The following is a 25,701-nucleotide window of genomic DNA, read 5'->3' on the forward strand; positions in this document are numbered from 1 at the left end:
AAGGGGCCTCAGCAAGCCCAGGCCGGGCAGGGGAAAGCAAGGCTCCAGGGGGCTGAGGCGTGGAGAGTGGGAGGGCCTGGCGCCCTTCAGCCCCAGCAGTGCCTCGCTGGCTCTTGGGCTGGGTCAGGAGGCAAGCCTGGGCAGGGGGACTCCCTGGAAGAGGCGGGACTTCCTGGAAGAGGCGACTCCATCCCTAGGCTCCATCCCTAGGCTTTGAGGAGCAGACCCAGTGGGGGATCACCCGGGTTCATGCGTTTGTCATACGGGGCTGGCCCACGGCTGGCGGTTCCTGACGCAGGTGAAGGGCTGGCCGCGGTCCAGGCTGTGTCCCGTGGTTGGGCAAACAGGCCCTGGCCTCTAATCCCATCCCAGCGCGAGCTGGCCGGCCGGGAAGGCACGTGGGGCTCTGAGGCCTTGGCGAAGTGACTTAACATCTCTGGGCCTCAGTTTCCTCATCCATCAGAAGGGAGCCAGAGGGGCCTGTGCCTGTCCTGGCCGCAGGGGAACAGGCGCCTGCGGACGGGGCCTACACGGCCCAGGCCCGGGGCTCCTTCCGGTGGGTGAAGCTACCCCCATGCCGGTCCCCTGCCTCCTGGCGCCACGCCATGGGAGGGGAAGCAGAGGCACCCAGGGGCCTTCCCGGCGGACCTGCCCCGGAGGCCCGTCCCAGGCCGGGCAGAGGCCATCACCAAGGTGAGACGTGGCCCACTGGGGGGAGGGGCCGCCGGGAGAGGTTGGAAGGGGGCTGGCGCTCCAGCCCTCCAGCCCACCTAGACTACACTTCTTGCCCCAATAGTTGTTTGCCGTGGGCCCCAGTCTCATGGGACAGCCCCTCGGCCCTGGCTGTCCCAGGGCTTCACAAGTCAGCAGGGGCTGCTGTGGCGTCTGTAGCACGCAGCCCTGTGGCCATGGGGGTGGGTGGGACCCCTGGGGAGGGGCTGAGGACAGGGACTGCCAGCATGTAAGTGGTCTGCCGCTGTCTGGGCCTCGGGCCCCTTGTGAGGCAGGTCGTGGGGGTCTTGAGCCCCCAGACCACCATCCAAGGAAGCCCAGGTCTGGGGAGACCACCCTCAGACCTCCCTGCCACCCCAATATCGCCATGGCCACTTGCTGCCCCCGACCCCCCAGGCCCAGTCCCTCTGGGGTCTCCCATTCCTCTCCTGAACCCTGACTGAATTTATCCTGGGCTGAAATTACACATGGCCCCAGGCACCAATATCCTGGGGTGAGCCTCTAGGTGCTCCAGATGAAGGCTGGCACCATAGGAGTGTAAAATGTACACTTACTGGCGCGAATAACAATGATTCTGGGGGAAAGCAAGGTGTTTTGAAGCTGGTGGCTGCCATTCCACAAATGGCCACAAGATGTCAGGCTTGGGCCAGATTTGAAAATTCCCACTGTCCAGGTACTTGAAAATGGAAATCAGGAGCAAATCTCAGCCCACCTCGTTTCTCCCCGAGCCCCTCTGTGAACAGGGGTCCTTTCTTTCTGCCTCTGTTTCTCCCCGAGCCCCTCTGTGAACAGGGGTCCTTTCTTTCTGCCTCTGTTTCTCCCCGAGCCCCTCTGTGAACAGGGGTCTTTTCTTTCTTCTCTGGCAATTTGAGAACATAGCTAATTTTATTTTGATACAAATATTATGCCGTTCTCTCCAGAAGAAGCAGGAAGGGGCTCTAAGTTTAACCTGTGACTTTCATTATCCCAATGTCACAACCTTCTGGGACCCAGAAATGCCCCCCAGATAGAGGAATTCCTGACCCCAAGTTCCATATGGCCAGGACAGAGGCAGAAAGGAGCCTCAGAGCTAAATGCAAGATTGCAGAGACCACCTGTGCCCTTGTTCTGAAGGTAGGGTCTCTTCCTTGTAAGAGAGAAGGGTCACAGTTTCACCTCCCATCTGTCTACCCCACCACCAGCACCCAGGGTGCCCCCCAAATCCTTGCATGTAAGAAATCTGGTTTCTGCTGTTGTAATACCAGAAGTGGACACCAGATGGCAGCACGAGGCCACTTAAGCCGCCTATTAGAAGATATTGGGTAATTGGGTACTGCCTGGAATTTTCTGGGGACAGCTCAAGTCTATTCTGTAAAAATACCACTTGGCCAGTATGCGGTGGCTCTGCTAAAAGAGCTAAGAGGGAAAGAAATAAAGAGGGGTGTACTGTGTTGGATCTCCTCCCGTCCCACGACCCCTATATGAAAAGTCAATGATATATAATGCCAGGGGAGGTGACAACCAGCACCCCAACTCCCTGGTGGCCAGTGCCCCTACTCCTGCTTAAACACCCCAGACTCCAAGCTCCCGGTGGAATGAGATCAGCCTGGGCTTGTCCAGAAGAACGTACTACAGGGAGGGGCTTGGAATCATCTTGCCACCTCCAGAATTGGTCTGTGGGGTATGGGCTGCTTTTCTTGGTGGCCCCACAGCAGCCAAAGAAACCTGCGTCCTCGATCTGAGACACACCTCCTGGAGAGATGTCTGTGGGATCTTTCTGACTGGCTGGGGAAGGGCTCTTCACCCTCCCTGGCACATCCTGCCGGGGAGCCCCCACCACGTGTCCTTGGGAAACAGACACTAGGTGACAGCGCAGGCACAGCCAGCCACACCAGGGAGCGCGGGTCCTTCAGGCTGGCCCTGTGTGTGCCAAGGGGTCGCCTGTGCCCCTGCCCCCTCTACCCACCTGCCCTGCTCTTCTTCCATTGAGGATGGCCCTGGGCACCTGCGCCACGTTGGTTGGGTCCCCAAGTGAGCCTATCCTCTACCCCCACATATGCTTTGTGATTCCCACCAAGAAAGAGCTCAGGTGGGACTTGACGTGCAAATGGAGAGGGAAGAATGACGTCCCGGTATGAGCGGGGAGCCTGGGCAGGGTAAACACCCGGGCGCGAGTGGCTGGGTGCAGGGCAGGGCCGGGCACCTCTGGGGAGTGGTCTTCATCTTCTTGTGTGTCTTTGGCCTCCCTCCCTCCCAAGTCTCCAAGTACCAGTGACATTCAGTCCAACCAGGCCGTGCTTTCTTTTTAAAAAAGGTTTTTATTTCCTTACATTCGTGGCAGGGAGGTAGGCTCTCATTGTTACTCATTTCCACACGTTTACCAACAACTCCAACCAGCCCCCCACCTCCAGAGCTGTCCCTCCCCCCATCTCAGCACAGCTCATTGCTGTACTTGGAGCAACTCCCCAGTTACGGTCAGCCCTCATCCATGCCTTGCTTGGGTGTCGGCCAGGCTGACACAGCTGTTAATGGGCTGGGCAGACTGCCCGGTGACGCCCGAGCCACCACCTGCTGCATGGCGCTCACAGCACACCCGTGCCTCGATGGTACCGGGTGCCACCCACGTGGGGTTGGGGGTCTGGTCAGACACGTGCAGTCAAGGGAGAGGCTCCCAGCAGACCCCTGCATCCATAAAACATGGGCAATGTGTTTGCCCTGGGCTGCAGCCACATTGGATGCACATAAAAGGCAATTTTTATGCTTGTTCTCGAACTCAGCTCCTTTTTTGCATAGCCCCGCCCCCATTTTACCTGTGCCACGCCCACAGACATTCCAGGGTGACTGCCAAGTGTCACTCAAGTGATATCACACCCACAGCCCACCCCCTGAACACAGTCCCCACCCCCTGGCTTCCAGGCTTATGTTCACGCCCACAGACACACTTCCGTTGGAGGGGGTGGTGTGGAGGGGGGGTAGGGGGCGTGGCAAAGCCCCACCCACTAATGCACTAGTGCCCTGGTATGGGCAGGTGCCCCAGCCAGCTGACCCAGCAATCCCAAGTTGGCACCAACGTTCCCAAATTTGGAGGGGTCCGGAGCGAGGCGTGGGGGGGACGAGGAGGTAAGGGGCATCGGCACCGCTCAGCTGGCACTCCAGCAGCTGCAGAGCTGAGCGGCGGAGGGCCATCCCGCTTCCCGGGGCCTGTTACCATGCACACTCTCAAAGTGCCCTTCCCTGTCTCCGCAGCCTCAGCCTCGTCCCCCGCCACCTCCTCGCAGGCCCGGCTGGGCGGTCTGGGCACCCCGGCCCGAGCACCCCCTACTCTGGCGGAGACTGCTAATCCTAGCCCAGCCAGCGGATCATCGTCCGGGCAGTTTCGGCAGAGAGCCCTGGGCACCAGCGACTCCCCGGTCCTCTTCCTCCACCGTCCGGGAGCCCTTGGGACCACGCAGCGACTAGAGTACAGGTATCCGGCCTGCCTCCCCCGTGGCTGAGCATGGGTGATCGGGGGCCTGGTGGGACATGGGACCAGACGGCAGACGGCCTTCTGGAGACAGGGTAGAGGAACCCTGCCCCAGAGCCCCAGGCGGGGAGATGGCTCTCCCCACATGGCTGGCTGGGGCTGGAGGGAGGAGGCCGGGCGCCTGCCTGCGGGAATGAACCGCTGTTCTCACCAGCGTGTGAGGAAGGGCTTTTCTAGGAGACATTTCCTCATAGATCTGAGATTAGAGGGTACATGGCTGCTCCCTGCATCATGACCTCAAAAATGACACTGTGGATGGGGCCAGGCAGGGTCCAAGGCTGAGCTTTGGAGCTGGGTGGCCTTTCTCTGCACAGAGACAACCCCAGGATGCTCCCCCCCCCCCACAGAGGCACTGAGTTAGGAGGGTTAGCGCAGTGCCCAGCAGGGGGTGCTGTTTCTCTGAGGGTGGACGGCCGGGTCCAGTGGCCTCCCCCAGCCCCAGCGATGCCCACAGGCAGAGGACCGTGTGTGCACGGTGCCCCCTGCGTCCCAGCCCTCAGCCCCCACAAGTGCTGTCTGGGTGGGGTGGGGGGCTCATTCCCCCGAAGCCTGGTGACCCTCTCCTTGGGCTGACCTCCTGATGCAGTGCTGTGTGCCCTGCAGGAGGGGGCGCTCCTATCTTGTGCTGTGAGTCCTCACCAAAGGCCCCCCCCCCCCCAGGAAGGGGCCAGCCTGCCCACTGACAGTACACCCGCAGGTGTCAGGCATGATAGCTGTGCCCAACTGTCCCCCTCCTTTGTATGTGAAAAGTGGGGGTCTGGGCAGCTGGAGGAGCAGGTGGGGAAGAAGAGGGGGCGGGGGGTGCTCCTGGTGGCAGCAGGCCGGGGTGGGGAGGGGTTGACTGCGTGGGGATCATGTGAAGATCATCCTTCTGCTTTCCCCAGGGGCCGAGTGGTCACCGCTGAGCCTCCAAGGGAAGAGGGAGGCCCCGGTCCTCAACCCGAGAGCCCAGCGCCAGCCCAGCCCGAGCCGCAGCCCGAGCAGCCTTCTCAGCCGGAGGCCCAGCAGGCCGGAGCAGCCCCCGAGCCCAGCCCGCCCAGCCCCGAGGTGAGCTGCTGCGGCCTGTGGCTAAGAAGGTCCCCGCGCTCCCAAGACTGAGGCCCACGGCCCGCGGCCCGTGGCAGGGTCAGCGCCAGCCCCGTGCGGTAAGTGTCCGGCGTCCGCTGCTGCCCGCTCCCAGCCGCAGGTGCAGCTGATCTGGAGTCCATGTGTCCAGTGCCCGGGCACAGACCGGGAGCCTCTGCCCCCCACCCTGCAGCTTTACAGGAAGCCCACGGGGCCGAAGGGGCACAGAGTCACACGGTGGGGTGAAGGGGCACGGAGTCCCAGCGCAGGGTGTGGAATTTAGGGGGGCTCTGGGCACCCCATCTGGGGCTGGGCGTCGAGGGCTCCTAGGCCTCGGTGGCGGCAGCGGCGGCGGCAGCAGCAGCAGCAGTGGCGGCGGCAGCTTCTTGGCCAGGAAGGGCAGAGGCCGGAGCAGGCAGGGGGAGGGCAGGCTGTCCCAGCCAGGAAGGCAGGGGCTCCGGCTGAGGGAAGGGGGGAGAAGAGGGGGAAAATCAGCAGGTGGGAATAGGGAGAGTCCTCGAGAAAAGCTGGGTCCAGCTGGTGGGGTGCAAGGGGCCCCCTCCTCCGCCCTGTTTGTCAAGGTGGGTGGCGGTCTCAATTGTGCGGGCGGAAAATGAGATAATGACCGCAAACGCCCCCTGAGCCGGGCGGCCTTGCGGCGGCCGGCGATTCCATTGTGTGGCGGAGGCCGGGGGCTTCCTGTGTGTGAAGGGGGTGTGGGCAGTCAGGAGGCCCAGGGCCCAGAACCACCGCGCGGCTCACTCGGCCAGAGCAAGCTGGGGGTGCTGTCCCTGCAGTTCGCTGATCAGGTACAGGGCTGAGGGAGCGAGGCCTGGGCCTTGGGTACAGGGGTGTGACTGGAGGGTCTGTGTCCTTGGGCCTGACCCCTGCCACCAGGGCAGCAGGCCTTGGGGCCTGAGGGGCGGAGTGGGCAGGTGACCCCCTTCCAGGCAGCGGTACCAGGGAGAAGAGGCCTTTCCTTAGAAGGTGTCGTAAGTCACAGGTACCAGTGGAGCAGCCTGGGTCCCTCCCCAGTGCACCCCCCATGGCCCACCGTTCGTTGCCCCCCGCCCCCGACCCCGACTTACTGTTGGCTGTGGGTGTGCTGATCCGCCATGGGCCCTGTGCCATTGGGCGCTGCTGGCTCCGGGCAGTGCGGCCCCTTCCCTGAGCCTTGTGGGGTGCCCGGCTCCAGGGCAGGGTGGGTGGGGGGGAAGGAGGGTGTGGAGGGGTGCCGAGCTGGGGGTGCCCAAGGGTGGGCTGGGGGGTGGCCGGCGGCCAGCTGGGAGCGCAGCTAGGGGAGGAAACGGGGCGGGGAGAGGGGAAGGCCCACCGCCGGACCAGGCAGGCAACTGGGGAACAGGCCGGAAGGCCCAGGATGGGGCGCGGGCCAGTCTCTGAGGGGAGGCCCCGTCCTGGAAGGGTGTCCATCCTCTTCAGAACTGGGATTTCCTCACCCGGGGGACACCAGCCCTTGCCCAGTGGTGGCCCCTGTGCTCCTCAGCGCGGGGGCCACACCAATGCTGCCCCAGCCCCCCTCAAGCTGTTGGTGGGACCTGTCCGGAAGGAGGGGAAGAGGGCTCAGGGACAGAAGCTGGCCGCAGGTCATGGCCGGGGTGGGAGAGGCCCCTTTTGAGCCCTAGGGTGACCTGGCGCTGTCCCATCAGCCACGCTGTTGACTAAATAAGGCCAGGCGAGGGCTCTGGGCAGCTGGGGGGGGGAGCGAGGGAAGTGCGTGTGTGCCCCCTGCCCTGGCATGGCTCCCGGGCCCTGGCAGCCAGCTCTCCAGTGAGCTCCCCAAGGTGACCCCCAGCTTCTTCCTACCTGGCCAATCAGGACGCACGTCGTGGTCCACGTGGCAATGGTTTCTCCAGGGATAGGCACTCCTGCAGGGCCGAGCAGAGCAGAGGGACCCCCAAATAGCAACTCCCCGCCCTGTCAGATGACCCCAATATGGAAGAGAGCAGGGCTCTGGGCCTGGACTCTCACCACCCGGTGAGCCACACACCCCCCAGCCTGGGAGCTGGCAGCAGGGCCGGGGGCGCCAGCCCTGCTTCCAGCCGGCCCAGACCCCTCCGCCCAGCTCAGAACCAGCCCCACGCTGCTGCAGACAGGGTGCGGGCAGGCCCTTTCTACTCTTCACCCCCCAAACCGACAAGTCCCCACGGAGAGAGGCAGAGGGCCACGCCCCGGCCTCCACGCCCCAGCCTCCTCGCTGCTGCGGCTCCGAGGTCTGCAGGCAGGCACACCCGTGGCCTGAGAATGCAGGGAGGGGTGGGTGGGAAGGAGAGGGGGGCAGCAATGGGGGAGACGGACCAGATGTTCTTGGAATGGGACGCGGGGTGATTGGTGCGGGCTGGAATTCGAGGGGGGAGTGCCCCTGCTCTGGGCTGATTTTCATGGGAGGGGGGTCCTGGCCTTGGCACTCGGGCAGCGGGAAGGAAATGCCTTCGCCTGGTCCCCACACCTGTCTTGTGGCCTTAACCCTTTCCTGCCCAAAGCCCCAATGTGCCAGGCCTCATGGCTCCTTCCCTGTGGGGGGGTGCTGACCGGTGAGAGCAGCCACCCCAGGGTGGCACCCCCAGTCTGCCGTGGTTTCTACACCGGGTGGGGGTGATGTCCCCTCCGGCCTCCTCCATGCCACAGCCCTCCCCTCACCCCCCACGCTGACCCCTCCCTCAGGCTAACATCCCGGGCTTCCCTCTCTGAGTCCCGGGGGCCTGGGCCCCGTGGGGGAAATGGGTGGCAAATCCTCGTGGAGAAAGCGAAAAGGGGTCCCGACACCCCAGCACCCCCTCCATTTCCTCTCCACTTTCGTGTTGCGCAAACAAAGTCACCATGGGCCGCAGTCAGGGAAGGCCGGGCGCCGGCGCGGGGCTCCCGGCGCGCTGGGGCGGGCGGGGGGCGGCTGCCCGGGGTACCCCGAGGTCCCCAGGCCGAGCCAGGGCCGAGCCTGCCCCCCGGCGGCCGCCCGGCCGCGGCTTCGCCTAGGCTCGCGGCGAGGAAGCGCGTGGGGCGCAGCGGGCGGTGGGGCGCGGGGGACCGAGGACACCTGGGGAGCAGCGCCCGGCCGCCCCCGTCCACCCCCCCTCCCCGGCCAGCCCGCCCGGCGCTGGCTCAGACAGGGCCGGAGAGGGAGCGGTCCACGTCCCGGGGCGCCCACGCTACCTGCCCCACCGCCGCCCCCCCCTCGTTCCGCGGGGCCCCGGGCGGGCCGGCGCAGCTGCTGCAGGCGCGGGGCGCACGGGTCCCCGGGTTCCCCCCCCCCCCCCCCGCCGACCCCCGCAGACCGGGCCCTCGGCTTCTCAAATGCAGCCCCCTCCCGGATCTGCGGCCCCCCGCAGCCGGCCCGGTTTCTGGGGTCTACCGGGTTCCCCCAGATCCACTCACCGCGTGCAGGGCGCGCAGCAAAGCCGTCTGACTTGAGTTTCAGACGGCTGGGGGCCAGAGGGGCGCCTCCCGATGTAGAACCGCGGGGCCGCGCGCCCAACCCCGCATTTCCCCCCTCGGCCTTCACATCCGTCCCCCAGCCCCGACCTAGGTTCCCGGGCACCGAGGTCCCCACCGCGCCGCGGCGCCCACGCGCGCCCTCAGCGTCCGCGCGCTGTCTCCACGCAAGGGACCTCGGTTCTCCCGCGGCCTCAGCACTGCGGCCGCTGGGCTAAGTCTTGGAAGTGGCCTCCCGGTGCCCACCCTCACACTTCTCGCTTTGTCTGCCTCGTGGGTTCGGAATTTCCACACCGACTTCCACCAGCTGTGGTCCCGAGCTTGGGTTCCTGTGTCCTAGCTTTCTCTAATGCCCCGAACAATTTTCCTTTCTTTCTTTTCCTAGACCAGCTCCCCCCCCCAGGCCTGGACCCCCCCTCAAAGCCCCCCGCCTTTCCCCAAAGTCAGGCATCGTACCCAAACGTTTCAGCCATCTAAGGTCTCCCATCTAGGATGGGAGAAGATGCTTTTTTTTTCACCCTCCAACAATGAAAACTTACTTAACAGCCCCCCCCCCCCACACACACACGGCCATGAGCCACACAACTTTGGGATATGCAATCCCACAACTGTCAGCTTCCTGACCCTTTACTTTAGTTCTTTAGAATGTGGGGTGCTTCAGGCAGGCCCCACAAACACGGGGGACATTTATCCCAGGTGTGTTCACAGGGTGCTGAGGGTCCCAGGTCATCCAAGCACAGAGCCAGCCCGGGGACTGGGCTTTTTTTTTTTTTTTTCTACTCAGACTTTGTTAAAGATTCATAATTCCCAAACAGAATTTTCTCCCGTCTCTTAACATGTTGAATGCTAAAACACCACCTGGGTCCCTTAGCTTAGCTGACAAGCATTTTTGTAAACTGCAAACACCGATTTCCAAATTCCAGCCGCAGGACCCTTTTCCCGATTCCCATGTTTGCGTGTGCTGGGGTTCCTTCCAATATTAGGCAATGTCCTGCAGCCCCCCCAACACATTCAGTATTATACTTGGGTCATGGAACGGCCCTGTGTTCTCTGGCTGGAGTGCAGGCCACGTACCCAAAGTCCCCCACACTTAGGCAATATTTCCTGCAAACACTGAGCTGGCCCTTCAGGTCACCAATGCAGAGCACTGATTCTCCAGGCCCTAAGATTTAGGGACTCTTAATCCCTTTTCTTAGAACTTAGATGATGCGCCCCCTACTCCCCCCCCAAGACCCCCACACAGTCCTTGAAGAATTTCAAGCAACTCTCCTGGATCCTTGGATTAAAAAATATGTAATTTCCTTAGATACAGAAAATGTTTACAGTCCAAAAAAAAAAAAAGGAGAATTTTTCCCTCCACAGAAACACAGCTTTTATAAAATGTTAATGAACTTTGTACAACTTTATGACCACCCCCATCCGGAGTCTCCCTAAATTAGGTCAGGTTTCATGGGTCCCCCCTTAAGCACAACAACAATAACAAAATGTTCCCGGGTCCCAGAAATCCCAGGTTTTAAAGATCCCATAAATTTCCTAGCTACTAACTCAGCCTCCTTAAATTTAGATGGCAATCTCCTTCCCCACCTCACAGATCCCCAAAACTTAGAACGCGTTTTGCTGGGATTTCCCAGCAAAATGTGGCCCAGGAAAATCTAGAGGATGCCCCCCACATTTCAGCAACAAAACCAAACCAAAAACTAAGCCACACTTACTTATCAAATTAAATCAGAAAAGGACATTGCTCTCCCACACCGCCTTTCTCAAATGGACTGCTTGTACTCTGGGTCCCCCCAACTCTCTCCCTAAAATTTTAGTGGTCTCCAAACTGTAAGCTTGAATGATTTCCCCCAACTTGAAGGCTTCTCCCCGCATCTGCCGTGCCCAGACAGGTCAGTGCGCTCATTGATCTACACACCCAACATGTGGACGTTGATCCCTGCTCCCCCCCAGCACTAATAAGAATCTGCTCAGAGCCCCAACATGTGCCTGCTGTCTCTGCCCTGCTGGGGAACGTGTCTCCCAGGTTCCCCAGATTTCATTTTAAGAAATTTCTTTGACTTGACCAAAAAAAAAAAAAAAATCCCAATCTTTGCAAATTACTCTTGATTTTGTGAGCCCCCCCAAAAAACTTGCCGATCAAGTTTCTGGGCTCCCCAATTTTAGACTTGAGTTCCTAGTCCCCCTCCAAGCGCACGGAGCAATTTCTCTCATCTCCCACACTTGAATTGCATTTTCGGGGAGTCTGAGATTTACTCATTAATCACGACTCCCCCCTCCCCTTAACAAAATCTTCCCCCGTCACTCTGCCTTTCCGCTGCAAGCCGGACAGAGCTCTGCATTGGGGTGCCCGGTTTCGGGGCACGGTCTTTGACCTGCCAGCCGCCCTGGGCAGTCTCCCCGGTCCCCCCGCGCGCTGGCACTGGCTTAGCCTCCCGTTGGATTTTGGACACCTCTGTGTGTGCCCGGCACAACCAGGACAACGGTGCCGACCGCTCGGACGTGCGGACGTGCGCGCCGCGGCTCCCGCGCCCCGGGAACCACTGGGCATTGCCCCCAGTTTCCCCCAAATTTGGGCATCGTACCCGAGTCTTCCAATCGACTGGGCGTTGCCCCTGGACACCGGGGACTGCCCCCCCGGGGTCCACTCACCTCCAGCAGCGTCCACTGCCCTCCACCGGGAGTTCGGCCGCCCTCCTCGGCTCCTCGCGCGCCTGCGGACGTCGTCCCCGACCTCGCGGTGAGCTCCCCGCGCGCGCGCGCCGCTGCCCGCCGCCCTCCTGCCTCGCCCGGCGTTCGCTCGCCTCCCGGCTTCGCCCGGGAGGCCCCGATGGCGGCACGGGGCAGCCCCGCACTCCCTCGGGCTGGGCGCCCCGCACGGTCGCCGCTTTCCTTTTCTCTTTGCAACGATCTCGGCTGCGGGGGAAGGCGGTGCGGGGCCGCGCGCCGGGCCGCCCGGCCGTCCGGGCTCGGGCGGGCGGGCGCGCGCCGAGCCAGCACCGGCCGCTGCTCCCGGCGGGGAAGGGTGAGCGGGCGCGCGGGCTTCCGCCGCCCGGGCTAGGCGCGGGCCGCGCGGGTGGACGGGGTGCACGGATTAGGGAATGGTTTTGACTTGGTTTTTAAAAATCACACTACTTAAGTTAACGTCGTCCAAACTCTCCAGGAGATGGGTTCCCCAGATCCCCAAATTATCGTGGTGGCCCCCGGGGCTGAACCCGCGTCTACGGAAGGCCAACGCACCGAGGACGGGGGAGCCATTGTCCGGATATTCTGGGTGGGTCCCCAAAGCGAGCTGCTTAAGCGCATCCCGGTGAGCTCCGCCGCGCAGGTAGGAACTGAGCTTCGCTTCCGCCCCGCTGCTCTCCTCGCCGGTCCGCGTCCGGCCGGTCCGGCCCCGCGCGCGCGCACCTGGCGGCCTCCCGGGCTGCTCCGGGCTCCGCGCGGCGCCGGGGGGCGCTCGGGACCAGGCGTCCGTCCGAGGTGCCGCGCGGCGGGCTCCGCCTGCCGGGGCAGGTGGCGGCCGTGCGCTCGGCGCGAACCTGGGGAAGCCGCCTCTTCCCCGGGCCGCTGCCGGCCGGGACCCGGGGGGCGCGCCGAGACCCCGGTTACTGCGAGGGCCTGCGCCGTGAACCCCCAATACTGCGAGACCCCAATAACTCGAGGGCTTGCGCCGAGATCCCCCCGCTCCTGGGAGACCCCTTCCCCACGGCTCCGAGGGCCTCTCGGCCGCCGGCCCCGGCCCCCCGGAAACGAGACCAGGCCCCGCGAAGCCTTCGGAGCGGGGTGGGGGTGGGGAGGACCTGGGAGCGCGATCGCCTCGGGGGGCTTCCCAGCCCCCACCCGGGCCGGGCGGCCGTACCCCGAGGGGGCCACCCCCCCCACCGCCCGAGGGCCCCGGCCCGCGTTCCCGCCCGTGGCTCGAGTTGCGGGGGGCGGTCCCGGGGCGGGGCGAGGGCCCCCGCGGGCGCCCATTGGCGCGGGCGCGCGGCCAGCGGGGCCTGAGCGGGCGCCGAGCCGCGGGGTGGCGCGGCTATAAGAGCCGGGCGTCGGCGCCCGCAGTTCGCCTGCTCTCCGGCGGAGCTGCGTGAGGCCAGGCCGGGGCCGGCCCCCCCCTTCCGGCCGCCCCCCGCCTCCCGGCCCACGCCCGCCCGCGCTCGGCCCGCCAGCGCCTCCATCCGGGCTGGCGGCCCCGCGTCGACGCCGTCCGCCGTCTCGCTGCTAACTCCCGTCTCGGGCGCCGTCGGCGGGGCCGCGCTCCGCCGGTCCTGCGGATTCCCCGCCGCCTCCTCTCCATCTACCTCGACGCCCGTCCCGCTTCGCCCGAGGAGGCGGTCCCCACCGCAGGCAGTCCGGCTCGCAGGCCGCCGGCGTCGTCATCCCCCGCGCTCCCCTCCCGGCCCTCCCCGGTGCGCGCCGGCCGCTCCCCTTCTCTGTCCGCCGCGTCCCGAGCGAGCGGCCGCGGCGCCGCCACGCCCTCCCCTCCCCAGGCCCGGGCCCGCGACGGCCGAGGGCTCCGTCGGCCCACACCGAGCTGGGTAGCTCGCGGCCGGGGACCCCCCACCTCTCCTCCGCCCTGTCACCTCCGCCCCCGACCCCGACGTCGCGTCCGCGCCCGGCTCCGGCCCCGGCGCGGACCCCCTCGCCTCCCTCCCGGGGCGCCCGCCCCCACCCCGCTCCCGGCCTCCACGCCCTCCCCGTCTCGCCGCCCCCCCTCTGCGCCATGGATTAACTCCGGTTTCTGTTTCTCTCGACTGTCCTTCCCCCTGTGACCTGCCCGCCTCTCGCTGTCCCCTCTCCCTCTCGCCCTCTCTCTGGCCCCCCCCCGTTTCTCGTTCACTCTGTCTCTCTCTCTGTCTCTGCCCCCGATCTGTCCTTGGTACAACAGCTGACCTCATTTCCCGACACCTTTTCCCCCCCTAAAGTACAACATCTGGCCCGCCCCAGCCCCGAGACTGCCCGTCCTCCCTAAGAGAAGCAGAAGAGTCCCCCCCCAAAAAAAGCCATCCTCCCGCTCTGCCGGGCGCCATCCGGCCCCCGCGACCCGGCCAGAGCGGCGCTGGCCGAGGAGTGCCCGGCAGGAGGGCCAACGCCCGCTGCTCGGTTTGAGACCACGCAGCAGGGAGGTGGGCGGCGGCATCGCCGGCTTCCAGGTAAGCGGGGCCGGGCGCGCGGCGGCCGCCGGCGGCGGCGGGGGGCTGGGAGCTGTCCGGGCCGGAGGCGCGCGGCGCGGCGCGGCGCGGGGAGGGCGGAGGGTGCGCGGCGCGGGTTCCAGCCGTCCGCCGGGCGCACGGACTTCCTGGTCTGTTGAGGGGAGTGTGATTTGGGCCACGCGGGGCTCGGCGCCGAGGCCGAAACCCACTGGGGCGTGCTGACTTGGTGCCAGACGAGTCTAGGAGGGGGGCTGGGGGGGCTGGAGGGGGCCGAATTGGCAAAGGCGGCCCGCCAGACGCCACATTGGCAGTATTGCCTTCCCCCCCATCTCTGCCCCTCAGCCTGGAATCTGGGGAGAAGGGGCCGGCTTGAGGCTCGGGAGGGCCAGGCCGGGGATAGCGCAGAGAGGGGTGAACGGCCCCCCGCTCTCTCGCCGGGGCAGCATGGAAGTTTCCATGAGACGTAGCTGGAAGGGAGCCCCCTCCCCCCTCCCCTCCCCCCGCCGCGGCCCCGGTGCGGAGCTGGGCCGGGGGGCGCAGATCGAGCCCCCCCTCGCGGTGCTCTGCGGAGGAATAGCGATGGGGGGGGTGTGGGAGACAGGGGACTGGCTGGAAGGAGGGAGGGGGCGGGTGCAAAGGGGGCGGGGGGAGTGGTCAGCGGGGAGGGGTGGGGTGGAGCCGGGGCTGGGCGGAGCCCGCTCAGACATAAAAGCCGAGGCACTGACCAGCTTGCAAACTGGACATTAGCTCCTCCTGTGAGAGACTTCCAGCCTCCTCCTCCTCCTTCTCCTCCAGCCGCAGCGAGCCTCCTGTCCAGCTGCAGGTAACAAGGGCTGTGGAGCCAAGACCCTGCTGCCGTCCGGCTCTGGCCTGCCCTGCCCGATGGGGTCCCTGGGGCAGTGGCCCAGCCTCGGCCCTCCGCCCTGCGGCCCGGCCTGCTGCCTCCTCTGCCGCCTTCGTCCTCTTCTGGGCCTCTGCCCCCTGTGCTCCCACCTGGCTCCCTGGCTTCTCCTCCTCCCGTTTCTCTTCTCTCTTCCCCTCTGCCTCTTTCCTCCGACAGCTTGCATCTTTTCCTGGACCCTCACCGGTCTCCAACCTCCACTTGCCTCCAGGCCAGTCTCTTGCTCTCTGCGGCGCCCTGGCTTGGACATGGAGCTGGAGTGGTCGGGTTTTCGGGACCTCCAGCTGCTCCTCGGACAGACGCCGGCTGAGTGTTCCTAGAGTTTGGAAGTGGGGGATGGGGGGGTCCTGTGGAGAGGCGGGCAAGGTGACTTTCAGACCTCGCTGTGAAGCGGGCCGCTCTCCTGAGAGAGCTCCAGCAAGATTGTTTCTTTCTCCACATGATTTATTGCTTTAAGAGATTTCCCGGTGCCTGTGTGGGGAGCCTGGTGTGTGTGGGGGGGTCCACCTTGGAGCCAGGGCTAGCTCTGGCCCCAGCCAGCTCTGCAGCCACTTAGTCTGTGGAGGGGGTGTGTCCTAAAGCCTGCCGTCCCTCCAGAGGAGACCAGCCTCCCACGTGGCCTGACCTTGCTGTTCAAGGCGCCCCTGATGAGGTTGAGATTCCGTCAGGGAGACTGGTGGTCTCCGAGGGTCTCCATGGTCTCTGGCCTGGGGTGGTGGGAGCTGCAAAGGGGAGTTGGGGCTTTCTCCTAAATTTTGGGTTGTCTAGGGCCCACTGGACTTAGACGGACTGTGATTCCCGAGACCTAGGTCCCTGGGAGTGTGGGTGACACTGTTGCTCTAACCATTGGATCTTTGACCTGATCTCTGTGCAGCACATGGGGTAGGGGTGGGGGTGGGGGTGGGGGAGGGGGGTACCTGGCCCTGCTGGTCAGGAAGGGGTGGTCCTCCCAGAACTCCCTGCCCAGGTGGGGGTGGGGGGAACGGCAACTGCCCTCTTGGGCGCACATGGTCCATGGTGGAGTGGTGACCGGGCTGGCCCGGCCCCCATGACATCATGGGGTGGGGGGGGGCAGGTCCAGTGCAGTGTCTGGCGCTGGCCCCTGCATCTGTGGGTGTGGCTGGACTGCCCGCGTGATGGGGGATCGGTCCCCACATGGGATTGACTGTGTGTCTGGAAAACCAGAGCAGTGCTCTTGTCTCGGCAACTTGAGCGTGCGTGTCATTTCCATCATTAAAACACAAATTGCATTAACAGGAAGTCCGGCTTTCCAGTTTCAGTTGAGTTTCGAGGTGGCTGTGTCAGGAGGGGTCTGGGCTCCCCGCTCATGGCCCTGTCTGCCTTTTGTCTTGCCAGACACCGATGGGGTTCCCAATGGGGAAGTCGATGCTGGTGCTTCTCACCTTCTTGGCCTTTGCCTCGTGCTGCATTGCTGCTTACCGCCCCAGTGAGACCTTGTGTGGCGGGGAGCTGGTGGACACCCTGCAGTTTGTCTGTGGTGACCGCGGCTTCTACTTCAGTAAGTAGCTCCTGAGGGGGAACGGAGGGTGCCTGGCCCGGGACTGAGGGGGGAGGGGTATGGGGGGCACTCCAAGGTCAGCGGTCCACATTTACCAACCATTTGTCCCCTTTCACGAGAAGGCCGGGCCTCGCTTGCCCTGTGCATTCACAACGCCTCTTCTCTGGGTCTGAGCTGCTAGTGGAGATGGTAGGGGGTGGCGGGGGGGGGGGGGGGAGTTCCCAGCTACTAAGCCGTACACCTTTCTCCATTTCTGGCCATTTTGAAAAGGGGCCCAGGGGAGCAGACTTGGGCCTCACATCCTGCTCTGACTATATTGCTCACTCTTCCCCTTGGTTTTCCAGCTGGGGAGCTGGGCCTGGGCACTCTGCTGGAAGCAGAGGGCAGCTGGGGACCCCTGGACCTGTGGTGGGCCACGGACCACCCTGTCTCCCCACTTGGCTCTCTCCACACAGCCTCCTCTGTGCCTCTGCTTAGCACCTGTGAAGTGCTCACAGGGTGTTCTTGCATTTCAAACCTTCTCTCGGCAAAGGACTCTGCTCCTGGGCGCTCTGAAGCTCCTCCCGCCTGGCCTCTCCGGTGCCCTCCCTGCGCCTGCCTGCCTGGCCTGGGCGGCTGGGGAACTTCAGGGTCTGTCCTTGCTCAGGAAGTCCCTCCTGAGCACCAAGCATCAGGTTTTCCCCAGAGGAGGGCAGGGCTGAGCCCACTTGTGGCAGCCCCCTCTCCTTGCCCCCCCCCCCACGGTGCTTGTCCTTTGGAGCCCCAAGAAGCCCCCAGCAAGCCTTGGAGCTGAGTGCTGTCGTGGGGGAGAGGGGGAAGGCGGGAGAAGAGAAGAGAGTGGTTTATGGGCTCCTCACTCCTCCCCTCCCGTCTTGTTCTCTCCTGCCCAGTCCCCCCCCCTCAATCTCTCTCTCAGTCTCTCTCTCTCTCTTTCAGTGCAGTGGGTGGGGGGATAGTCCAGGGACCACACCTCACCTGTTTTCCAAGCCATCGGAGAGGTGGGGCCATTGCAGAAAGGTTCTAGGCCAGTGGGAGGCACCGGAGGCCAGGGGCTGGACCTGCAGCCAGTCTGCCTTCATCCGCCCTGTACCGGCGGGGTGATGGGTGTTTGGCCAGGACCTAGGCTGAGGGCAGGGGCCACCTTTGCCCTCCACAGCCTTTGGGGGGGGGCTGGAGGGCATGGCCGTGGGCACTGACTGTCTGGTGGGGCTCCAGGCAGGCCTGCAAGCCGTGCCAACCGGCGCAGCCGTGGCATTGTCGAGGAGTGCTGCTTCCGCAGCTGTGACCTGGCCCTCCTGGAGACCTACTGCGCCACCCCCGCCAAGTCTGAGAGGGACGTGTCGATCTCTCCGACCGTGCTTCCGGTGAGACCGGGGGCCCTCTGCTCACCTTCACCCAGCAGCGGGGATGGGGCACAGCCAGGGTGTGGGTTGGGGCAGGGGGCGTCTCCGTGTCAGGTGATGCACGGTGGGTGACTGGCCATTTCTTTGCAGGACAACCCCGAATACCCCGTGGGCAAGTTTTTCCAACATAACACCTGGAAGCCATCCACCCAGCGCCTGCGCAGAGGCCTGCCTGCCCTCCTGCGTGCTCGCCGGGGGCGCGCACTCGCCAAGGAGCTCCAAGCGTTCAGAGAGGCCAAGCGCCACCTTCCCCCATCGTCCAAAGGCCCTGCCCACGGGGACTCCTCTCCGGAGATGCCCAACAACCAGATGTGAGCCAAATTGTTGTAACTCTGCTGCGCCGCACCACCGCCTGTGACCCTCTCCTGACCAGGGACGGCTCCATCTTGTCCCACCTCTGAGATCTCTCTGTTCCATTTCTGCTCCATGGGCTTCTTCCACCTGCCCTCCTGCCCCGCCTCCCGTCAGGCTACTCTGCCCCACTCCATCGGGCTGAGGAACCAAAGTAACATCTTCAAAACCTAACTAACTCGATTGGCTTTAAAACGTCCCTAAAATGCCCCCCGAAATTGCCCCCAGTTGAATCTGCATATCAAAAACTCGATAACCAACCCCCCAATCTCACGCATAGTCCCCTTAAAACTAATTGGCATTTTAGAATTGCTAATTAGCAATTTTTAAAAAATCTTAAAAAAAATCAATTGGCTGAAAAAAATACTAAAAAAAAAAATTGGCTTAGAAACAATTGGCAAAGTAAAGGAATTTGGCATGCCCCCCCCCTTCCTCTCTGCCCCTTTGGACCTTGAGTCAAATTGGCTTAGACTTGGGTCTCTGAACCTAAGAGCAAGGAAGGGGACCAAAATGTCCAGTGGGCATGTGCTTGCTTCTGTGCTGTCTCCCCGGTGTGTCGCTCGAGTGCCAGCTAGCTGTTAGACAGCAGAGCCACCCAAACTCGTTCTTCACTGTCTTAACACACTACAGCGGGTGGAGGTCCAGCGAGACCACGGCAGGGGACAGAGCATGAACACGGCAAACAAAATGTAATTGTCATGAGCCCCCAACCCCCAAATCTCACATCTCAGTCCCAACCCTAAAAGGACAGGCCCCCACATACTACCTGCACCCACCCCCCCTCACAATTCACACCTGACACACTCACACCCCCCACTCACACACACACACACACACACACACACACACACACAATTAGATGAATATGCTGAGCAGAACCAATCAGCCCACCTCTCTAAGCCACACTTGGCAGATTAGGCCCAGGTCCATCCTAAATTCTCCATGCCGTTGTGCAGTCCAGGCTCCCTGGCCACCCTTGGAGCTTTACCCCACAGTCCCCTGCAGCCTGAGCCTCCTCTGGGCTCCTAGATCAGACCCCACCCTAGCCGATGCCCTGTGCATCCTGTAAGCGGTCCAGCCGCGGTGAGGAATGAGTTTGGCCAGACCGGAGACAGCATAGCCAAGCAGGACATGTCTTTCTAGTAGCCTGACTCCCTGGGTGTGCTCTGGTAGAAAGATCTGGGGGACCCCTCCCACCGAGCACCCTAGGGGCCATCTTTGCCCCTCTCCTGGGAAGCCCTCCCTTTTGGGGGACCCCCAGGAGATGGACATGGATGGTGGGAGAGTGGGAAGTCTGGCGGTTTGGAGGGGCGGGTGGGGGGCAGTGGGGGCCCGGTGGAGGAGCCCCTGGAGAGGAGGTGGCCCAGGGAGATTTTCGGATGACGTGTCAGGAGGAGGCACAGGAAAGCTTGCAGAGTTACGGAGAGAGAAATTGGAGTCCAAATTTGAAGTCAGTTGATTCTTCCCCCTTTGTTTCTTGGGGCATCTTTCCTTTTTTTTTTTTTTTTTTTCTTTTTTTGATCCCTCCTTAGCTTTTTCGCGCTCATGAAACCCGTCCCCAGTAACAGGGGAGCAGCGACCCAAGGACGGAAGCGCAACCTCACCACCACCGTCACCACCCCGTCCTGCTCTCCGCCATTTATCGCCCTTGATTTGTTTTTTGTTTTGAGTCTGTCCTGTCGCTTGGGTTGAGTCGGGAGTGGAGTCCCTCTGGGGTGCGACCACCGCCCCACGGGGGAACCAAGGGGAGGGAGAAGGCCGCAACCGGCCGGCTTCCCAGGAGGGTGGCAAGTCCTGGGAGGTTCTGAGGGGCGGAGGGGAGGGGCAGCGGCGCGTCCCAGGTGTCAGGAGGGTGCTCGGAGGTCACCGAGAAGGGGCCCTCAGCTGGCCGCGCCGGCTGGGGGGGAAGGGGCTCGGGAAGTGTAGGCAGAGAGGCTCCATCAGGCGGGAGCAGAGGTGGCCGCCTTCCGCGCACCTGGGGGGTGCTCCCCCCTCCCTCAGCAACACCGGACCCACTCCTCAGCACCCCACGTTGCCCCCAGGAGGTCTGGAGCTCTGGGGGCCTCCTGTGAGCGAGGTGGGGTGAGGCCGGGAGTCGGGGAGGCTAGCGGTCTTGGAGTCCACAGAGCAGGAGAGCTGCCGTTCAGGGGGTCGCTTGGGCCCTGAGGCCTGCGGGTCTGGCAATGCCTGGCAGCCACCGCCACGGTGCCTAGGGCTGTGCGGGGACCAGGGCGGCTGGAGGTTTACCTCACCCCCACTTTCTGCTTCCAGTGCAGCCCCCCTGCAGTGGCAGCCCGACTAGCAGTCTAGAGGCCGATGCTTTTGGGCCCTGGTGACAGGATTGGCATGACCCAGGGGGCGGTCCGTGCCAGTCCGACCACAGCACAGGGGTCCACTGCCGTGTTCCCGCAATGGGCATTCGGAACATTGGACACAAACCCAAATTGCAAATTGTTGTCATTGGAGAGTACACACAGATTGGCCTGAGATCCAAACCCCAAACCTGAGAGGCACCCCAAATTGCCCGCCCATTCGGCTGGACACCCACCCAGTTCTACCGTGCTGCCTCGCGGATGGGTGTCCCGGAGCACTGGCGGAAGATCACTCTGTGTCCCCAGCTTTGCAGCTCTCCCCACGGTCACGCTCCACCCTGACCTGGACGCCTGCCTAGCCTCCCGTGCCTAGTGTGGTCCTCCATCTTGTCTCCCTCCCCCCACTGTCTTCGGTGGACCCCCCTCTTGGGTCCCCCTCCTTGCCATCGACTGAAGACCTCCCACGCGCAGAACACCTTGTCTGCGTGCCACTGTCCCTGACCATCTCCGCAGTGGCCCACGTGTTTACCCCGTCTCAGCCCCTTTAACATGCTGTTTCCGACAATACCCAACGCTTGGGTTTTGTCTTTAACCTGTTAACGCTTGCAATCCTAATAAAGTAATTAAAATTTTACTTTTTGAGTCCTTCATTCTTTTTCTTGGGTACTGAAGGGAGGGAGGGAGGGAGAGAGGGAGGGAAAGAGGAAGAAAGGAAATGGGGGAGGGGGAGGGCAGAGGGAGCGCTGACCAGTCTCCATCTCTGGGCAGGCTGGGCAGGGAGCAGGAAGTGGACACTCAGCGCGTCTGGGATAGGAACTCAGGGCAGTGCTCCCCGGAGGAGCCAGAGTGTGGGAGACAATTTCAGCCACCAAGTCCTCAACCACCCGGGTGTGGGGGCTGGGGGCCGGCTGCACCAGAAAGGGTGGGACCAGGGGGCGTGGGGTGAGGCGTGGCTTCTGCACACCAGATCACCCCCGTCCCCTCCCAGAGCTACAGATGCAGGGTGAGCCGGGCTGGTCCTGTACCTTCCTGCCCAGTGGCACTTGTGGGCACCTGACTTTAGGGTCTCTGAGCCCAGGAGGGGGGCCAGGCTGCCCCCCCCATACAGGAAGCCTGACCGCTCCCTTCAACGCTCCTGTTCTAACTCCTCAGCAAGCAGCCCCTGCCCCCACTGTGGTGAGCCAGGCTGGGACTCGGGGCAGAACCAGCCTGTGGGGCCAGGAAGCCGATGGTGGGTGCGGCCTGGGCTGGGAAGGCCTCCCTCCCCCCCCCCCCCCCCGCACCTGGAAGTCCCACCCTTTCTTAGATCTCATTTATTGACTCACTCCTACCCTTTATCGATGGCTGGGCTGTGGGTGGTGACCGTGGCCTCCAGAAATCTGCCCAACACTGCCCAGGAAGTCCGAGGGTGAGCGGTGGCTAAGGGGCTTCTGAATGAGCCTGGGTCGGCTGGGAGGAAGAGGGCTAGGGCCTGGAAACAGTAAACGGGGTGTGCGGAGTTTCTGCTCTGGCCAGGGGTCTGGGGCCCAGTTGTACAAGTCCCCAGAGTGGGCAAGGCCCGGGTGGCTCCCCACGGAGCTCCTCTGAGCACCATGACTCTGCTGTGGCTGAGGCCCAGCCCTGTCCACTTCCTGAGGCCAGGAGAGGTTTCTTTCCCGCCAGTTCCACCCGGAACCTCTTCTGGAGGCCACAACAGCCTTCCCCTGTCCCTTCCCCTTCCCCTCCCTCACCCCTGTTCCATCCCCCTCCCTCACCCCTGTGGGGCCCCAGTCCCTCCCAGAGCTGGGGTCAGTCACTGGCCTTTTCCAGGCTGCCTTTTTCTGATCTGCTAGGCCGGGCCACCTCAGCAAGCATTCTCTGTACCCCTTGTTTGTCCAGTGCACTAACTCACCACTGGGGCTCCCACGTCAGTCTCATCCATGAGACGGTTAGCTCCCCTACACTTCTCCAAGGCCTCTGTGACCTCCTACAATCCTGGCCTAACCCAGTCCTTTGCCCATCTCAGCACCTCAGGGAGTGCCCAGCCGCTGCCCTGCTCTCCCAGGCCAGACTCAGACCCCCTTGTCTCAGGACCACCCCACGTCCTTTCCCTTCCTCTCCCAGTGCTGCAAATGCTGGTTATCAGAGAATTTTACCACCAGCCACTTCTCCCTCCATCTATCTACCACAATCTATGCAACGCCATTCAGCCATTCAGCCAGCCAGCCACCCACATACCACCCCCCAACCACCATCTGCTCAGCAAGCCATCTACCCATTCATCTTCCAGTGTAGCTTCCTATAGCACATACCCTACCACATACCTACAAACAACGTATCATACCATGAACGGATCTACCCATCACCCACCCATCCACCCATCCAACTACCCACCTACCCATCCACCCATCTACCCATCTACCCAAACATCCATCCACCCATCCACCTACCCACCCACCCACCCACCTACCCATCCACCTACCTACCCACCCACCCACCTACTCATCCACTCACCCACCCGTCCATCCATCTACCCACCCATCCATCCACCTACCCACCCATCCACATATCCGCCCACCCATCCACTCACCCCCCATCTACACATCCATCCATCCATCCACCCACCCACCCACCCAACCAACCATCCACCCATCCATCCATACATCCACCCATCCATTCACCCACACATCCACTCACACACCCATCCACCCATCCACCCATCTACCCACCCATCCATCCACCCATCCACCCATCCACACATGCACACATCCACCCACTGGCCCACCTATCCACCCATCTACCCACACATCCACTCACACATCTACCCACCCATCCATCCATTTACCCACCCATCCATCCACCCATCCACACACCCACTCATCCACCCACCCATCCACCCATCCACACACCCACCCATTTACCCACCCACCCACCCACCCATCCATCCATCCATCCACTCACCAACCCATCCACACACCCACCCATCCATCCACCTACCCACCCACCCACCCACTCATCCACCCATCCATCCATCCCTCCACCCACCCATCCCCCACCCACCCACCCATCCATCCACCCATCCACTCACCAACCCATCCACACACCCACCCAACTACCCACCCATCCACCCACCCATCCCCCACCCACCCACCCATCCACTCACCAACCCATCCACACACCCACCCAACTACCCACCCATCCACCCACCCATCCCCCACCCACCCACCCATCCACTCACCAACCCATCCACACACCCACCCAACTACCCACCCACCCACCCATCCATCCACCCATCCATCCACCCATCCACTCACCAACCCATCCACACACCCACCCAACTACCCACCCATCCACCCACCCATCCCCCACCCACCCACCCATCCACTCACCAACCCATCCACACACCCACCCAACTACCCACCCACCCACCCATCCATCCACCCATCCATCCACCCATCCACTCACCAACCCATCCACACACCCACCCAACTACCCACCCATCCACCCACCCATCCCCCACCCACCCACCCATCCACTCACCAACCCATCCACACACCCACCCAACTACCCACCCATCCACCCACCCATCCCCCACCCACCCACCCATCCACTCACCAACCCATCCACACACCCACCCAACTACCCACCCACCCATCCATCCACCCACCCACCCACCCACCCACCCACCCACCCATCCATCCATCCATCCATCCATCCACCCACCCACCCACCCATCCATCCATCTACCCACCCACTCATCTATCCATCCATCCATCCCTCCACCCACCCATCCACCCATCTACACATCCATCCGTCCATCCACCCACCCACCCACCCACCCATCTACCCACCCATCCATCCCCCCATCCCCCCCACACTGGTGTGCATGTTTCACAAGAAGGTGTCCCAGGCTGTGAAACTGGCAAGTGTCAAGATGGTGCTGCTTGCTCTTTTTTTAAAAATCATTTATTTTTAAAGTTATCTTGAAGTAGTTGTACAAAGAAGGTGCCACATAACCAATGTTGATGAACACAGTGAATCTTGATCGGAGTCCCCTCTTCAGCACTCTCACCCCTTGACCCACCCCTTCCCTTACTTTTCTTAGTTTTGTGGTTTATATATGAATTCTTGACTGTGCTCTCCCTCCCTTCCCCTCTCCATTTGGCTCCAACCCCTCCCCTTTTGGCTCAAGTCCCCTCCCCCACCCCTGCTTGCAAGTACCCATTTCCTGGTGTTGATTTTGTTGGGCTTTGACCTCATCTTTCTACAAGATTATACTAATGGGCTCTCCATAGTCCTTTTCATTTTCGTTTTGGTCCGTTGTGGGTTTTGAACTTGGGGCCCGGGTGTTGTCCTTGAGCTGCTTTGTGCTCAAGGCTCTACCACTTGAGCCACAGAGCCAGTTCTGGGCTTTGTTTTTGTTTTTGTTTTTTGAGTGGTTGATTAGAGATAAGAGTCTATCCTCAGCTCTTAACCTCCTGAGTAGCTAGGATTACAGGCCTGAGCCACCTGTGCCCCGCTTGTATACTTCAGTTATGGATGCTCTTTTAAGCTGCCTAGGCCTCATGGAGATCGGGACACTGGGACAGAAACCCACAGGGCTAAAGGGGGAGATCATTCTTGTTGGGGTGTCACACACGGGGCCCTTCTGGGGACCAGGGGGGCCAGGGGCTGCAGGCAGTCATCCCACAGCTGTGGGTCCGGAGCGAATGTCCATAACTCAACACACCAAGTCCAATGGTGGCCACAGAAGGCCTCTCCTTCCACCTCCGGCCTGTGAGTACCTATGTTGGAGGAAGGCCTCACAGGTGGGCCTGGGAGAGGATCAGGGCACCAGAGCATCCTGGGTAAGGTGGATCGACTCAGACAAGCCATGTCCTGGAGGGAAGAGAAGGGCAGAGGCCACCCAGGGGGCCAGGCCACGTGAGTGCCGCAGCCACCCCCCAAGGGCTGCCCGGGACCCCCGAGAGCTGGAAGAGGAGGAGGGACAGCATCTGAGGGACCCCAGGTGGGGGGCGGGGCTCCATCCCACCCAGCACATCTTGCCCTCCGCCTTCTTGTCCCCAGAAGAATGTGCTTCTGTGACTGGAAGCCCCCTGTGTGTGGTCGCGCAGATGACAGTTACATTAAGGCACACTTACTCCCTGCCAGCCCTGCTCGGGAGGCGTGTGTGTGTGTGTGTGTGTGTGTGTGTGTGTGTGAGAGAGAGAGAGAGAGAGAGAGAGAGGAGAGAGAGAGAGAGAGAGAGAGAGAGAGAGAGAGAGAGAGAGAGAGAGAGAGAGAGAGAGAGAGAGAGAGAGAGAGAGACTTCATGAGGCCACTCCATTCTTCAGGCTGAGCTCT

The 25,701-nt window shown here is 62.6% G+C and overlaps 1 protein-coding gene across 5 annotated transcripts; it reads left to right on the plus strand.

The window, feature by feature from the left end:
* The first annotated feature begins 5,294 nt into the window (after positions 1-5,294).
* On the plus strand, positions 5,295-21,013 carry Igf2 (insulin like growth factor 2). Of its 5 annotated transcripts, none has more exons than XM_070009720.1 (4): positions 5,295-5,379; positions 16,151-16,313; positions 17,529-17,677; positions 17,807-21,013. In XM_070009720.1, exons 2-4 carry the CDS (start codon positions 16,157-16,159, stop codon positions 18,029-18,031), a joined length of 531 nt encoding a protein of 176 aa, XP_069865821.1. In that variant the 5' UTR covers positions 5,295-5,379; positions 16,151-16,156; the 3' UTR covers positions 18,032-21,013. The 5 variants fall into 5 exon arrangements, with proteins under 5 accessions (XP_069865821.1, XP_069865817.1, XP_069865819.1 ...); XM_070009716.1 differs by lacking the exon at positions 5,295-5,379 and adding an exon at positions 11,907-12,071; XM_070009718.1 differs by lacking the exon at positions 5,295-5,379 and adding an exon at positions 13,808-13,893.
* Positions 21,014-25,701: the final 4,688 nt, after the last annotated feature.

Source organism: Dipodomys merriami, unplaced genomic scaffold (genome assembly GCF_024711535.1).
Source record: "Dipodomys merriami isolate MVZ:Mamm:240054 unplaced genomic scaffold, mDipMer1.0.p SCAF_78, whole genome shotgun sequence".
Classification (NCBI taxonomy): domain Eukaryota; kingdom Metazoa; phylum Chordata; class Mammalia; order Rodentia; family Heteromyidae; genus Dipodomys; species Dipodomys merriami.

What these genes read in the sequence shown, in the direction of transcription:
- Igf2 (XM_070009716.1), top strand. Translation starts at nt 11,910, where the DNA reads ATGGGTTCCCCAGATCCCCAAATTATCGTGGTGGCCCCCGGGGCTGAA. An exon ending in CGGTGAGCTCCGCCGCGCAG is followed by an intron (nt 12,072 to 16,150) that starts GTAGGAACTGAG and finishes TTGTCTTGCCAG; the next exon opens with ACACCGATGGGGTTCCCAAT. An exon ending in TCTCTCCGACCGTGCTTCCG is followed by an intron (nt 17,678 to 17,806) that starts GTGAGACCGGGG and finishes ATTTCTTTGCAG; the next exon opens with GACAACCCCGAATACCCCGT.